This window comes from Panulirus ornatus, chromosome 63 (assembly GCF_036320965.1).
Source record: "Panulirus ornatus isolate Po-2019 chromosome 63, ASM3632096v1, whole genome shotgun sequence".
NCBI lineage: Eukaryota > Metazoa > Arthropoda > Malacostraca > Decapoda > Palinuridae > Panulirus > Panulirus ornatus.
In genome coordinates this window covers 3,847,984-3,864,715 of record NC_092286.1, presented here as the reverse complement: position 1 = coordinate 3,864,715, position 16,732 = coordinate 3,847,984, and the positions used below count along the sequence as shown (strand labels likewise).

General features: G+C 39.1%; 1 protein-coding gene across 1 annotated transcript in view; it reads left to right on the top strand.

Annotated features, from left to right (window-relative positions):
* Positions 1 to 16,732, top strand: part of cert (ceramide transfer protein) — a 41,367-nt gene that overhangs the window by 10,509 nt on the left and 14,126 nt on the right. Inside the window, exons 8-9 of the mRNA XM_071656706.1 lie at positions 3,799 to 3,957; positions 16,111 to 16,336. Coding sequence (XP_071512807.1) covers positions 3,799 to 3,957; positions 16,111 to 16,336 — 385 coding nt within the window. The remainder of the gene's footprint in view (positions 1 to 3,798; positions 3,958 to 16,110; positions 16,337 to 16,732) is intronic.

The following is a 16,732-nucleotide window of genomic DNA, read 5'->3' as shown; positions in this document are numbered from 1 at the left end:
GTTTGTCTCTTGGTTCCTGATGCTCCCTTAGTATGAAATTGATAATGTTGAAATATCATGTGAAGTATTATATGAATGTAATATTATGCCAAAATTACTTAAAGAAATATACTGCACGGTGGAGAGACAAATCTTTATAATAAAAAAATCTTTATATGTTAATGAAAAATAGAAAAATACAAATATCAGGAAAATTCATTTTCATTTATACTGAACTGAAATGAACTAGGATGATGAAATTTCAAGCCTAATGTATCCTGTCGACATGTAAATGCAATGGATATACCTGCAAACAAGTTTTCCAAAGATTTGTAATATGAAATACGGTATACTGTATGCCATATCCATCCCTATTCCTGGGGATTATGGAGATAGATTACTATCCACTATTCTCATGTGTGTTGTAAAATGTGACTAAAAGGGATGAGAGTTGGGGGCTGGAAATCCTCTCCTGTATTTTTCCATTCCAAAAGAAATAAATTTTTTTTGCTAAGGCTCATTTATTTGTTGTTGCTACTTAGCTAAAGTGTGGATTGGTGAACAATTATGAATGGGAAGGTCTTGCTATAGTTAGGGAAAATTAAAGATTGTGTTGCTTGAGAGAAAGAGAGAGAGGGAAAGAAAACTGCCTTTTGAATGACACCACTAATTTATAAAGAGAAAATGCTGTGTTGGTATAATACATTGTAATGTACAGTAAACGCTGATTTAATGGACAAATAGGGAGAGGGGGTGTCCGTTGATACTAAAAATCTGTTAAATTGATTGTAGCCTATGGGCCATTTTTTAATACAATATACAGTTCACATGCTTTATTTTAACTCCTGTAAAATTTTGGGAGCCTTGAAAAATGTGTGGAAGTCGAGAACATTATCTCGGAAAGCAAAAATGGGTATGTTTGAAGGAATAGTGGTTCCAACAATGTTGTATGGTTGCGAGGCGTGGGCTATGGATAGAGATGTGCGCAGGAGGATGGATGTGCTGGAAATGAGATGTTTGAGGACAATGTGTGGTGTGAGGTGGTTTGAGCGAGTGAGTAACGTAAGGGTAAGAGAGATGTGTGGAAATAAAAAGAGCGTGGTTGAGAGAGCAGAAGAGGGTGTTTTGAAATGGTTTGGGCACATGGAGAGAATGAGTGAGGAAAGATTGACCAAGAGGATATATGTGTCGGAGGTGGAGGGAACGAGGAAAAGAGGGAGACCAAATTGGAGGTGGAAAGATGGAGTGAAAAAGATTTTGTGTGATCGGGGCCTGAACATGCAGGAGGGTGAAAGGAGGGCAAGGAATAGAGTGAATTGGAGCGATGTGGTATACAGGGGTTGACGTGCTGTCAGTGGATTGAATCAAGGCATGTGAAGCGTCTGGGGTAAACCATGGAAAGCTGTGTAGGTATGTATATTTGCGTGTGTGGACGTATGTACATGTGTATGTCACTTGATACCATTTTAGATTGTAAGGATTCGAAATTTATTCAATAAGTCACAAGAGAATGAGTGAGGAAAGATTGACCAAGAGGATATATGTGTCGGAGGTGGAGGGAACGAGGAGAAGTGGGAGACCAAATTGGAGGTGGAAAGATGGAGTGAAAAAGATTTTGAGTGATCGGGGCCTGAACATGCAGGAGGGTGAAAGGCGGGCAAGGAATAGAGTGAATTGGATCGATGTGGTATACCGGGGTTGACGTGCTGTCAGTGGATTGAATCAGGGCATGTGAAGCATCTGGGGTAAACCATGGAAAGCTGTGTGGGGCCTGGATGTGGAAAGGGAGCTGTGGTTTCGGGCATTATTGCATGACAGCTAGAGACTGAGAGTGAACAAATGAGGCCTTTGTTGTCTTTTCCTAATGCTACCCTGCACACATGAGGGGGAGGGGGATGGTATTCCATGTGTGGCGAGGTGGTGATGGGAATGAATAAAGGCAGACAGTGTGAATTGTGTGCATGGGTATATATGTATGTGTCTGTGTGTGTATATATATGTGTACATTGAGATGTATAGGTATGTATATTTTGCGTGTGTGGACGTGTGTGTATATACATGTGTATGGGGGTGGGTTTGGCCATTTCTTTCGTCTGTTTCCTTGCGCTACCTCGCAAACGCGGGAGACAGCGACAAAGCAAAATAAAATAAGATAAATAAATAAATATAAGTCACAATTCTCTGTATACAACCTAACCACACGATAGCTTGAGGCAGACTGAGACTAAAACAAAACAAGTGTATCCCATGCTACCAAAATCAAGTGCAATATGAAATGCACAAAGTGTGGTGTTTGAGGTTTTTAATTTTTTGAAGATTATAAAATTATAATTAATGTGTTATTATTTGCCTGGTCCGTTAAATCTGAAATTCGTTATATGGGGGTCTGTTAAATCGTGAGTTTACTGTATTTATCTTTCACTATATCTTGTGTTGGCTTAGTTTTATATGGCCAGTCACAAAAATGTAAAAATGCGCTAATTATGTGGTGATTATTTGGTATATGGAAGAAGTAGTTGATAGGAATGCTAGGTAAGAGCCCCTGGAATCACTGTGCTAAAGCGTCATCTTTATGGCAGTTGCATCATGGGCATTAAGGGTCTTGGGATATGATGAAATGCTGTTTGTTGTATTGTAAGCAGCATGTTGAAATATTACATCTTACATAATCTCACCTGAGATGCTATAAAAAGAAGAGATTTAAAGGATACATATCACATGGCTAGACAGCTTTCTGTATGCATTCAAAGTGTGTGACATTGCACATAGGTGGCAGCATGCACTGAATCTTGTTGGGTTTTCAAGGTCACTGGGGTGTTCTTGAATCTCACAGTATAGGGAATTATGTTTTGAGGTTTAGAGTAGATCTAAAAGTTGCAGACGGGAAAATAATTTTTCCTAGTATATTGCTGGTGAAAGAGGGAAAGAGTGCATGATTGGAACAAGTATTAAAACAGTGGTTGGAAGTCAAGAGAAAAGTACAAGAACTGAAAAAGTGGACAAATGAGAGATGGGATAAGAGCGAGTGACAGACTTCAAAGAGAATAAGAAGGTCATTTGGATGGAGGTGAACAATTTGATGGGAACAAGATGACAGGTAGGTGTGGCAGTTAAGAGATCAAAAGAAGAGATGGAGTGGCGTATTTTAAGGGACTGCTGAATGTGTTAGATGAGAGGGCAGGGGATGTGGCCCATCTGGGATGAAGTGGCACTTGGAGTGAGAGAGTCATGGCGAATGGTATGTTGAAGAGAGGAGGTGGTGGAAACCATGTGTGAGATGAAGTATGGTAAAGCAGCATGAGTGGATGGGACTGCCATTGAGTTTCTCAAGAAAGGGAGATATGGTGCTGTCGAAGGGTTATTCAAGCTATTGGATGCTTGTATGGCCCATGGTGCTTAAGGACTGTCAGAAGGCATGCATAGTGCCTTTATGTAAAGGCAAGGGTTACAAGAGTGAATGTAACATCCAAAATTCACAATCACCAAACATACATCACATTTTCCCCATTTAGCATTTATTCTTCAGTAAATCCCTATTGTCCATTCCTGTCTTCTTTTATATACATCTTTTTATTCCCAGCAGTGCATCCTTAAGGCTAGATTTCTTAAAGAACAGTATTCATTCAGTCAATCAGTTATGTAAATAGATATGCTTGAGCTTTCTTTTTAACTTTTTGTTACCAACTTTGTGTATCTAATTTTATCAACATGCAGTGTAAGTTTATAGAACAGAAAATCCAAAGATCTTTACAGCTCCATGTATGTAGCCATTTTAAGTAATGGATGTATCTAGAATTGCCATTTGTACTAATGATGTAGGAAGGACCTCACAGTGTGATAGGGGAAGATGAATTCTTTGATGCTGTGGAGTCGGCTTTGGACAAAATGGATGAAGAGGAGGAGTTCAGGGAACGACTACGACAGAAACAATTAGCTGCACCCCAGAAACCTGCAGCCACCCATCCTCTCTGGCCACAGGTAAGGTTGTTTGGGAAAATCCATTTATGGAACTTACATGACTGACAGACCTCCATTGAACTCAAGTCAGTCTTAGTTAGTTTAGGTTTTTAGAGAAGGACCCCCATTTTTTAGATTAGGAAATACATTGTACATCTGGACAGATTTTTCATGCATAACACATTATAAGAAAATAGATGGCAGTAACATGAATTAGTACCCAGTAACTGAACTAGGCTAGGATTCATCGTGAACTATGGCAGAGGAAATTTTATTGCTGGAAAATTGCTCTGGTAATTGTTAAACTGTACTTGTGAAATGCATTAGTACAATAATTTGAATTGACAATATTGTAATATGATATTCAAACAGTTATAAGTATAAGTATAAGTTATAAGTACCTGTAGATTTACTTTCCTTCCTCTGGATCCCCTCTTTGGGGGTCCTGCAGTGCTAAGGAAGTTGGCTGTGTCTACTGGGCAGACCAAAGGCCAAGAAGTGTGGACCTGTATGTATGTGTGTCTTTTTGGGGTAAGTATAGGACAAATAGGAAGTGTATATTCAGACTGGGTTGCAGTGATGGTTTTTAATTGCTTGTCAGTTCATTTCATTTTGTATTTGTTTGTTTTCTTGTTTGTTAACTGATAGAGATCTGCAAGTTTAGCTTACTAAAGGGTGAAGCGGGTGAATATTTGATTTCTACTTGGAGGTTGATGGTTGGTCATGGAATGGTTTGCATGGAAAGGAAGCTACAATCTTTACTTAAATACACTTGTAATTCCATCTTAGAAGTTCAGGAGCAGCACTTTGAGTGACTCTTGTCAATTCTTGATATCCTCTGTTATGTAGAGAAAATAATGAAGTGTCTGTTTGAGGTTTTCTTTTGCACAGTTGAATACCTGGGCATTTGTTTCTCAGTGGGCTTTTTTTTTTTTCTTACAGTGAAAAGTTTATGAAGTTTGCTTTGATGAGTTCATGCCTGGCAGCTCCCACATTTTATTGTGCTTGGTGATTTGGTGTAGGTAAAGAAATGTTTGTTTCAAATGATTAATTCTTGGACTGAGATGAAGTATGATTTTGATTGGCACAATTGTCAAGTGTTCTCAGAATATGGGTAACCTTAGAAAGTACTTCAACTAACCAAGTGTTTCTTGCCTTGTGGTAATGAATGATGGTATTTCAGTCTGATGGTAAGGTGGTGCAGGTATCTTCACTTTCAGTGATCCTGTCATAAACTCTTGTAATTAACAGTTTGGTTGGTGGTTGAGCTTTTGCCGGTGGTTGCATCCCATTGAAGGTCTTTCTGTTATGTTTTTGTGGAACAATTTGTAGCCAGTAGTTAAGGCTACTTATTATATTAATCTTGATTAGAAATATGATAAAGTAGGTTGTGATGTTAAGAAATTTGATAATGAAATCTTGGAAGCTTTGAAAAAGTGTTAAAGAACTCTTTGATTACGTACAACTAAAGTTTTGATTGCATTAATGCTCATGATTATTTCCTTTTGGATGAACCAATCTTCTGTTTGGCAGAGTCAGGAGGGTCCTGTGAACCAAAGTTCACATTTACCGAAGGTTTTCTGTTTTGTGTGCCAAGACAGTATATCTTCTCAGTTTGATTTAGTTGGCACATGGAGTCATTAGGCATTCTTAGTAATGTCAACTACTTGGTTCTTGATGTAGGGTATTTTATTTTGTCATTTTTAACCTGTTGTAGGATGACTTTGTTATCTTACCAAGCAAATGTTTCTCCAGTTTTTGTAGAAGGCAAGAACAATATCTTGGAAAGCACAAATGGGTATGTTTGAGGGAATAGTGGTTCCAACAATGTTATATGGTTGTGAGGCGTGGACCATAGATAGGGTTGTGCGGAGGAGGGTGGATGTGTTCGAAATGAGATGTTTGAGGACAATGTGTGGTGTGAGATGGTTTGATTGGGTAAGTAATGAAAGGGTAAGAGAGATGTGTGGTAATAAAAAGCGTGGTTGAGAGAGCAGAAGAAGGTGTATTGAAATGGTTTGGTCACATGGAGAGAATGAGTGAGGAAAGATTGACAAAGAGGATATATGTGTCAGAGGTGGAGGGAACGAGGAGAAGTGGGAGACCAAATTGGAGGTGGAAAGATGAAGTGAAAAAGATTTTGTGTGATCGGGGCCTGAACATGCAGGAGGGTGAAAGGAGGGCAAGGAATAGAGTGAATTGGAGCGATGTGGTATACCGGGGTTGACGTGCTGTCAGTGGATTGAATCAAGGCATGTGAAGCGTCTGGGGTAAACCATGGAAAGCTGTGTAGGTATGTATATTTGCGTGTGTGGACGTTTGTATATACATGTGTATGGGGGTGGGTTGGGCCATTTCTTTCGTCTGTTTCCTTGCGCTACCTCGCAAATGCGGGAGACAGCGACAAAGCAAAAAAAAAAAAAAAAAAAACTCTTGATATGGTTTTCTCATTTCACTGAAGTTCACATAATTGGTTTGTAAAGAGGGTGGGTTGATTTTATTTTATTGTTTATGATAAAGTTTCTAACATATGAAATGTGCTACCTATCATGTCATGTTAGAGGTTCTGTAGTTTGAAAGGTGAATGAGTTATCAGTTTAAAGTCACCTCACCTGACTATACTTCTTGTGTACTTATCCATAGGTGAATGAGTTATCAGTTTAAAGTCACCTCACCTGACTATACTTCTTGTATACTTATCCATATTATGCTGAAGTTATTTCCTTTAAATTACAAGTCACATTTGTTTAAGTTTATAGTATTAGGAATTGAGACCCACCTAAATCGTAGTACTATTGGTAGAAATTTCTTGAAATTTGTTAAGGTAGAAATTTCTTGAAATTTGTTAAGGATTAGTTAAGAAAACTCTTGTAGAAATAACATGAGTGGCTTTGTGTGCCTTTTCCTAGGTGCTGCAATATCAACCCTCAGTAATTTTCTGTTAATTTAAAACTTTCAGAAATACTTTTTTATACCAGTTTGCCTTTCCGGTTTTAACAAGGTAAAGAATAAACAAAGACAGATACTTGATTAATAGCTGCCATTTATAAAGTAGTGAAGGCAGAGATTTGCATCCACAGTCAAGCCCTACAGAGTACTCTGCTGTTTACTGTAATAATTTTAAACACCATGGTGCAGTCCATTGTCAGATGAGTGCCCCCATACACTATGCAACAGTACTCCAACTCATTTTATCCATTCATGCTTCTTATTCCCTTGAATCTTCAGTTGTCAGTACCTGGGAGCCTCCATTTTTCCATCCTTCTGTCTCCTCCATGGTCTACCCTTCCTCTTGCTTCCACCACTTCCAGCACATAGATCCTCTTTTTCAGTATCTCATCCCTTATCTTCGCAATATATTCAAACCATTTTAGCACTCTTTGTATGGTCTTCTCAGTCATTCTGTGCACACTACCAGTCTTGTGTCAGACAGTATCCTTTCCTACAGAATTAGTACTCTTCATGGCTCTTGTTCTCAGGCATTTCATTTCCAGTATATCCACCATCCTTCTATTGTGTGCAGTGCTTATTTTTGATAGATATGGAAGGGAGCCTATCTCTTTCATGTGCTTAGTATTCATTTGAAGTATTTTCATTGGAATTGGCAATGACTTTTAGAGTTATCTGAAAGAAACGCTAGGTTAAGGTGTTCAATACAGACAGTTGATCATCAGGAAAATATTTCTTAGATTGATTTTCCTAAAAACTTTGTTTTCATTGTAACAAATTACTGTACTAGATTTGTGTGATTATTTTGTTTACCTTGTCTTAAAGTACTGAATTAGAATTTGAAGAAAATGTTGAATAATTTTTTTCTTCTTTGTTTCTCTCTCTTTTTAATATTGATGATTTAGTTGGCAGGCCAGAAAGCAACACAGAGGTGTGAGCACTGTTATACTGTCTCCCAGAGTGTAGAACAGGTATTTCATAGAACTTTAGTGTTTCCATTATTGTGTGAACATATTTCTGCTACCCAGTGGAGGGGCATGGATGATGGCATGCAGGACCTCACCTTTATGTTAACACTGAATTTTCTAACCTGATTCTGTAAAGATGATTAAGATTTTGAAGAACTCAGCAAAAATTAACTTTTTTATCTGTTAACATTCATTATTAGATAAAGACTAGAATTTGCTGGCATTGATCTGCTGATAAAGCAGTAAAGCCAATTGGTTATTTGATGTCTTAATTCTTGTGCACCAAGAACTATTGTGAATTTTTTTTATATTAGAAGTTTTTGATGTTTGTTTCACTTGAAATCAGCTGCAGTCTGAAAGTTTATTGCAGAAATGAATTTTGAACTTTAAGAAAAATGTGTGGAAGGTGAGAACATTCTCTCGGAAAGCAAAAATGGTTATGTTTGAAGGAATAGTGGTACTAACAATGTTATATGGTTGCGAGGCATGGGCTATAGATAGAGTTGTGCAGAGGATGGTGGATGTGTTGGAAATGAGATGTTTGAGAACAATTTGTGGTGTGAGGTGGCTTGATCGAGTAAGTAATGAAAGGGTAAGAGAGATGTGTGGTGATAAGAAGAGTGTGGTTGAGAGAGCAGAAGAGGGTGTTTTGAAATGATTTGGTCACATGGAGAGAATGAGTGAGGAAAGATTGACAAAGAGGATATATGTGTCAGAGGTGGAGGGAACGAGGAGAAGTGGGAGACCAAATTGGAGGTGGAAAGATAGAGTGAAAAAGATTTTGAGTGATCAGGGCCTGAACATGCAGGAGGGTGAAAGGCGTGCAAGGAATAGAGTGAATTGGAACGATGTGGTATACCGGGGTCTACGTGCTGTCAATGGACTGAACCAGGGCATGTGAAGCATCTGGGGTAAACTATGAAAAGTTATGTGGGGCCTGGATGTGGAAAGGAAGCTGTGGTTTCGGTGCATTATTACATGACAGCTAGAGACTGAGTGAGAACGAATGTGGCCTTTGTTGTCTTTTCCTAGCGCTACCTCACACACATGACGGGGGAGGGGGTTGTTATTTCATGTGTGGCAAGGTGGCGATGGGAATGAATAAAGGCAGACAGTATGAATTATGTACATGTGTATGTATGTATATGTCTGTGTGTGTATATATGTGTATATGTTGAGATGTATAGGTATGTATATTTGCGTGTGTGGACGTGTATGTATATACATGTGTTTGTGGGTGGGTTGGGCGATTCTTTCGTCTGTTTCCTTGTGCTACCTCGCTAACGTGTGAGACAGTGAAAAAGCAAAATGAAAAAAAAAAATACATAATTCATACAGTCTGCCCTTATTCATTCCCGTCGCCACCCTGCCACACATGAAATAACAACCCCCTCCCCCCGCATGTGCGCGAGGTAGCGCTAGGAAAAAACAAAGGCACATTCATTCACACTCAGTCTCTAGCTGTCATGTATAATGCACCGAAACCACAGCTCCCTTTCCACATCCAGCCTCCACAGAACTTTCTGTGGTTTACCCCAGATGCTTCACATGCCCTGGTTCAATCCATTGACAGCACATCGACCCCGGTATACCACATAGTTCCAATTCACTCTATTCCTTGCACACCTTTCACCCTCCTACATGTTCAGGCCCCGATCACTGAAAATCTCTTTCACCCCATCTTTCCACCTCCAATTTGGTCTCCCACTTCTCCTTGTTTCCTCCACCTCTGACACATATATCCTCTTTGTCAATCTTTCCTCACTCATTCTCTCCATGTGACCAAACCATTTCAAAACACCCTCTTCTGCTTTCTCAACCACACACTTTTTATTACCACACATCTCTCTTACCCTTTCATTACTTACTCGATCAAACCACCTTACACCACATATTGTCCTATATATACTTTACATATACTATGATATGTTGTTTTTAACTTATTTTAAGAAATTTTTACCTTTATTTTTATTGATTTCCAAGAAGTTGAGCTGAGGAAAGAGTCAGATGAGGGGTTTGTGTTCAAAGGCTCAGGCCATGGTGTCTGCGTGTGCATGACTGTAATCAGGATGAAAAGGAAGGCTACATAATTGTGTTATTTGACAAAGGAACTTTGGGTGTTCTGGCTCTGATTGAAATATAGTTGAAGGGAAGGAGGTAGGTTGATTTAATAGTGTTCAGGGGGTAAAGCCTGGAATTAGAGAGAGGTCTTGAGAAAAAAATGTAATGCATTTCTTGCTGGAGAAGGAGCTGTGGGATTGCATTGAAGGAGGGTAAGAAACTTAGTTCAAGACAGCTAAAGGTTAGAATGAGGGTAAACTATAAGAGATGGGTGATTGTTGTTCTGCTGCAATAGGTAGTTAGAGGAGAGAAGATGAAATGAGTGGTTTTTAAGTAAAGGGGTAAGAGTCCTTGTCAGTTTTCATGTGAGGGCTAAGATTTTGGTGCTAAAGGACATGAATGCAGGGGCGGTGTGATGTTGTAGTTGAGAAAATGGGAAAAGCTTGTTAATTTGTGCACCAAGAGAGGAATGATGATCTTGAGTACACTGTTTAAAATATTTACATACATAATTGTTCATGAGTGAGTTGGATTGGAGGTCAGAGGGCATTATTGGATTATGTGCTAATTAAAAGACATGCAAAGGTGAGGTTGATGGGTGTGTATGTGCATAAAGGGGTAACAGGTTGAATTTTTGATAATTTCTTAGTGGAAGCAAGTAATAGAATTTGTGGTGATATTGAGTACTAATGCACTTCAGAAAGAATGAATATTTTGGGGTGGAGTGAACAATTTGAAAAGAACAAGAGAACAAATGGGTTGTTAGTAAGATAGGGGAATGGGAAAGTGATGGCAGGTAAAAAAGTAGAAAATAGAGAGTGAGTACTTTGATGGACTTTTGAATGTGTTAAATGATAAGAAGGTGGATGTGGTGTGTTTGAGATGAGGTGGGATGTGGAATGAAAGAGTAATGGTGGATGGTATGGTGAAGAAGAAGGAGGTGGGGAAAGTCTTGCACAAGATAAAATGTACCAAAGTAGCAGGAGTGGAAGGGATAGTAGTTGAGTTTCTCAGGAGATGGATGACTGCTGTTACTTGGTTAGTAAGGCAGTTTCATAATTGTGTGGCTCAAGGTGAGGTATCGTAGGACTAGTGAAGTGTATGAACAATATCTTCTTTGAAAGGCAAGGGGGACAAAACTGGTGAGTACATCATGTGAGCTGCATAGGAGAATGGAATTGGCTTGCTCAGAGCATCCGATTAAGGAGCAAGAAAGGATGTACTTACTTGATGTCTGCATTGCAGTAGTTGTGTGAGTATTACTTAGAAAAATAGCAAATTGTATGTTACATTTATTGATCTGGGTAAATGGAAAGTTATGAAAGTCAGTTTTATTGGGAGAATTGAGAGTAAGGCATATGTGGATGTAGGGAAGTAGGAAAGGAGGAGGGTGAATTCTTTTTGGTGAATGTGGGTCAGCATGAAGGGTGCGTATAGGTAAAAAAAAAAAGAAAATTATTAGTAAAATAAGGCTTGCATATGTTATGTTTTATCTGCAGAATAAATCTTATTATGTGCCTGTGATGGAGATATCATATATTTGGTAGCAGGTTGACAGCATGGTGCTGTTTTAAAAGTAAGATGACATGATTTGCTTCCCAAGTAATCCTATGGTATTGAGAATAGAGGGATGCAACTTTCACTAGCTCACCTTTTGAGGCAAATCAGATTCTGTTTGGAGTTGGCATGGTTTGGTTAACCTACTTCAGAAAGAAATTTCAGAAGCTGGCAACATAGTTTGGGAAATTGTGTGAAAAGAATAAAGCTTCCACATTCTTTTATTTTTTTCTTTTCGCCCAAGATAACCTTAACTAGGGCACATTTTGTTTGTGCCATGTTGGTCACAAAATGATGGTGCGCTCTGGCTGTGTGAACCCAATGCCCAAGGAATGTGGAGAGGAGTGTGATTAATCTTGTCTGTCAGATGGTCTCTTTAGCTTTGATTAAGAACGATGGAAAGGGATTATGATATTAATATTCTTGATAAACTGAATATGACGAACTGCTTTTGAATTCTTGAGGATTAGGTATTAGATTTGGTTGTTAATTAATAAACATTTTTAATGCATGGGCAGTGAGTTTAACTTGGCATAACCCTAGTCATGACTATCTGGTTCAGTACTGTTAAAAGTGATTTTTTCCCTACACAGTATATTTTTTTTTCAGAAATAATTTCATATCGTATATTGATTGTTTGGTCTTGAAATGATATTTTATCTATTTCTGTTTGTGTTGTATTTGCCAGTGATACAGGAGAAAGAATGTATCTCATTAGTTAGGTGAAAGATGATTAGAGGGCTTGGAGTGGAGGTGGCCAGAAATCCTTCCCACCTGTACTATTACTTTACAAAAGTAGACAGGAAGGAGCTTGAAGATTTATGCTCAAAGTCTCAGTCATCCATTCCTGACATTTCCTTGCTTAGGCAGAAAAAAGCAATGAATGATGCATATGATCATTTTGATGATACAACTTAAGAACCTCTTGTAACAGTCTTCTGCAGCTTTAAGGCTGTACTTCAAACAGGATCAGGAAAATGATGCACTCCTTTGGAGCAAGAAAACCTTAGGTGAAACTTTACTTCATTTTGTCCATTTACAGTGATACAGCTTCACCAAAGGTGACTTTTCTGTCTCATGTAACCACATGCACATGGAATCTGATAACACTGACAGGTACATACTTATATATATTTTTCTTGTTTGCCTGTTTCTGCAATAGTGAGATAGTGCCAGAAACAGATGTAAAGTGACCTTATTCATTCACATTCTTTCTATAACTGTCTTGTAAATGCACTGAAACCAGAACCCCCTATCAGCAACTTGGGCCCACAGACCTCTTTGTGGTTTCTCCCTGACTGCTTCATATACCCATTCACTATATGTTGCCTCCTATATACCTTATAGCTCCAGTTTGCTTTGTTCTTTGTATGCTATGCACCCTCATGCATGTTCAGGCTCCAAACACCCAAAGCATCTTTCTTCTTTGGTTTCCCCTTTTCCTTGTTCACTCCGCTTCCGATTTTCTCAGTCAGTCAGTCACCACCTTCTTTAGTTTCTCTCTCAAATCAGCCACCAGTGCTGTGTCATTGGAAAACAGCAACTGACTCACTTCCCAGGCCCTTTCATCCCCAACAGACTGCATACTTGCCCTTCTCTCCAAAACTCTTGCATTTACCTCTGTAACCACCTCATCCATACACAAATTAAACAACCATGGGGACATCTCACACCCCTGCCACAGGCCAGCCTTCCCTGAGAACCAGTCACTCTCCTCTCTTCCTACTTGTACACATACCTTACACTCGTGATATATATATATATATATATATATATATATATATATATATATATATATATTTTTTTTTTTCGTCTGTTTCCTTGCGCTACCTCGCAACCGCGGGAGACAGCGACGAGGTATAAAAAAAAAAAAAAAAAATATATATATATATATATATATATGTATATATATATTTTATTATTATTATTATACTTTGTCGCTGTCTCCCGCGTTTGCGAGGTAGCGCAAGGAAACAGACGAAAGAAATGGCCCAACCCCCCCCCATACACATGTATATACATACGTCCACACACACAAATATACATACCTACACAGCTTTCCATGGTTTACCCCAGACGCTTCACATGCCCTGCTTCAATCCACTGACAGCACGTCAACCCCGGTATACCACATCGCTCCAATTCACTCTATTCCTTGCCCTCCTTTCACCCTCCTGCATGTTCAGGCCCCGATCACACAAAATCTTTTTCACTCCATCTTTGCACCTCCAATTTGGTCTCCCTCTTCTCCTTGTTCCCTCCACCTCCGACACATATATCCTCTTGGTCAATCTTTCCTCACTCATCCTCTCCATGTGCCCAAACCACTTCAAAACACCCTCTTCTGCTCTCTCAACCACGCTCTTTTTATTTCCACACATCTCTCTTACCCTTACGTTACTCACTCGATCAAACCACCTCACACCACACATTTCCTCAAACATCTCATTTCCAGCACATCCATCCTCCTCCGCACAACTCTATCCATAGCCCACGCCTCGCAACCATACAACATTGTTGGAACCACTATTCCTTCAAACATACCCATTTTTGCTTTCCGAGATAATGTTCTCGACTTCCACACATTCTTCAAGGCCCCCAGGATTTTCGCCCCCTCCCCCACCCTATGATCCACTTCCGCTTCCATGGTTCCATCCGCTGCCAGATCCACTCCCAGATATCTAAAACACTTCACTTCCTCCCGTTTTTCTCCATTCAAACTCACCTCCCAATTGACTTGACCCTCAACCCTACTGTACCTAATAACCTTGCTCTTATTCACATTTACTCTTAACTTTCTTCTTCCACACACTTTTCCAAACTCATATATATATATATATGGATCATAGGGTGGGGGAGGGGGCAAAAATCCTGGGAGCCTTGAAGAATGTGTGGAAGTCGAGAACATTATCTCGGAAAGCAAAAATGGGTATGTTTGAAGGAATAGTGGTTCCAACAATGTTGTATGGTTGCGAGGCGTGGGCTATGGATAGAGTTGTGCGCAGGAGGATGGATGTGCTGGAAATGAGATGTTTGACGACAATGTGAGGTGTGAGGTGGTTTGATCGAGTAAGTAACGTAAGGGTAAGAGAGATGTGTGGAAATAAAAAGAGCATGGTTGAGAGAGCAGAAGAGGGTGTTTTGAAATGGTTTGGGCACATGGAGAGAATGAGTGAGGAAAGATTGACCAAGAGGATATATGTGTTGGAGGTGGAGGGAACGAGGAGAAGTGGGAGACCAAATTGTAGGTGGAAAGATGGAGTGAAAAAGATTTTGTGTGATCGGGGCCTGAACATGCAGGAGGGTGAAAGGAGGGCAAGGAATAGAGTGAATTGGATCGATGTGGTATACCCGGGTTGACGTGCTGTCAGTGGATTGAATCAGGGCATGTGAAGCGTCTGGCGTAAACCATGGAAAGCTGTGTAGGTATGTATATTTGCATGTGTGGACGTGTATGTATATACATGTGTATGGGGGTGGGTTGGGCCATTTCTTTCGTCTGTTTCCTTGCGCTACCTCGCAAACGCGGGAGACAGCGACAAAGAAAAAAAAAAAATATATGTATATTATCCCTGGGGATAGGGGAGAAAGAATACTTCCCATGTATTCCCTGCGTGTCGTAGAAGGTGACTAAAAGGGAAGGGAGTGGGGGGCTGGAAATCCTCCCCTCTCGGTTTTTTTTGATTTTCCAAAAGAAGGAACGGAGAAGGGGGCCAGGTGAGGATATTCCCTCAATGTTCCAGTCCTCTGTTCTTAACGCTACCTCGCTAATGTGGGAAATGGCGAATGGTTTGAAAGAAAGAATATATATATATATATATTCTTTCTTTCATACTATTTGCTACTTCCCGCGTCAGTGAGGTAGCGTTAAGAACAGAGGACTGGGCCTCTGAGGAACCATCCTCATTCAGCCCCCTTCTCTGTTCCTTCCTTTGGAAAAAAAAAATATGTATATTATCCCTGGGGATAGGGGAGAAAACAATTCCCATGAATTCCCCGTGTGTCGTAGAAGGCAGCTAAAAGGGGTGGGAATGGAAATCATCCTCTTCAGTTCTACTTTTCCAAAAGAAGGAACAAAGAAAGGGGCCAAGTAAGGATTTTTCCCACAAAGGCTCAGTCATCTGTTCCTCACTTTACCTCGCTAATGCTGGAAATGTCGAATATGTGTGAAAAGAATAATAGTAATGGTAATGATAGTAATAATGATAATAATAATAATAATAATAATAATAATAATAATAATAATAACAATAATAATAATGATAATAATGATAATGATAATAATGATGATAGCATATAGGTCTATCCAGTGAATGTCACTCTGATGATTCCTTTATTCATATGGGGATTTTCCCTAGGGAAGCTTTTACTGTCATCCATTGGAATTACTGAAAAAGAATAATTTTTGATGGGATTCAGGGGCTCTAATGCATCTCATCCTTTTCAGTAGGTTTTAAGTGGGACATCTTTTTCTGGTATTGTGTTATTTTGTAAAGCCTCTTGTTTTTTTTTTTATTTTTTTATTTTGCTTTGCCTCTTGTTATGCTGAAAATATAACTTTGAAGGTGGTGTGTCATTTAATTAACTATCTATTGCCAAGTTTGTGGAATTGGAAATGTTTCATGTTTTTTCTTAATAGATTGAGAAGCTGACGATGGAGCAGTTAGGCTATGCACAACAAGGTGTCGAGGGAGGGATATGGCAACTCTTCGCAGAAGAGGGGGATATGAAAATGTATCGGCGTGAATTAGAGGAGGATGGGCTGGTTGTAGATCCACTAAAGGCTGTGCATCAAGTCCGAGGAGCTACAGCTCATGAAATGGCTCATCACTTTTGGTCACCAGATTTTAGATTTGACTGGGATAGTAAGTAGTGCAAGTTTATTACATTATTTATGCTTGTTATTTTAAAAGATTTCAGTTCAATTTAAGGTTTTTTGTGCATAGTCCTCTCCATGTTTGTGAGAGTGGAATTAGATTGAAAAGAAAAAAAATTCATGATTTTTCATATTTTGTCATTTTGTGTAATACAGTATATACTACATTACTAGCTTATGTATTTTATATTGACATGAGGTGCCTATATGATGTAAGAGTGTGTAAGTGTACATTTCAAGGAGTTGTTGATTATTTGAAAATATTTGATGATTTCTCATCAAAGAATATCAGCATTACTATTATTTATCATCATAACATTTTTCCCTCAATTTCTCTCTCCTTTTCTGGTACTGTCTGTATTCGCTTTTTCCTAATCTATGGTAG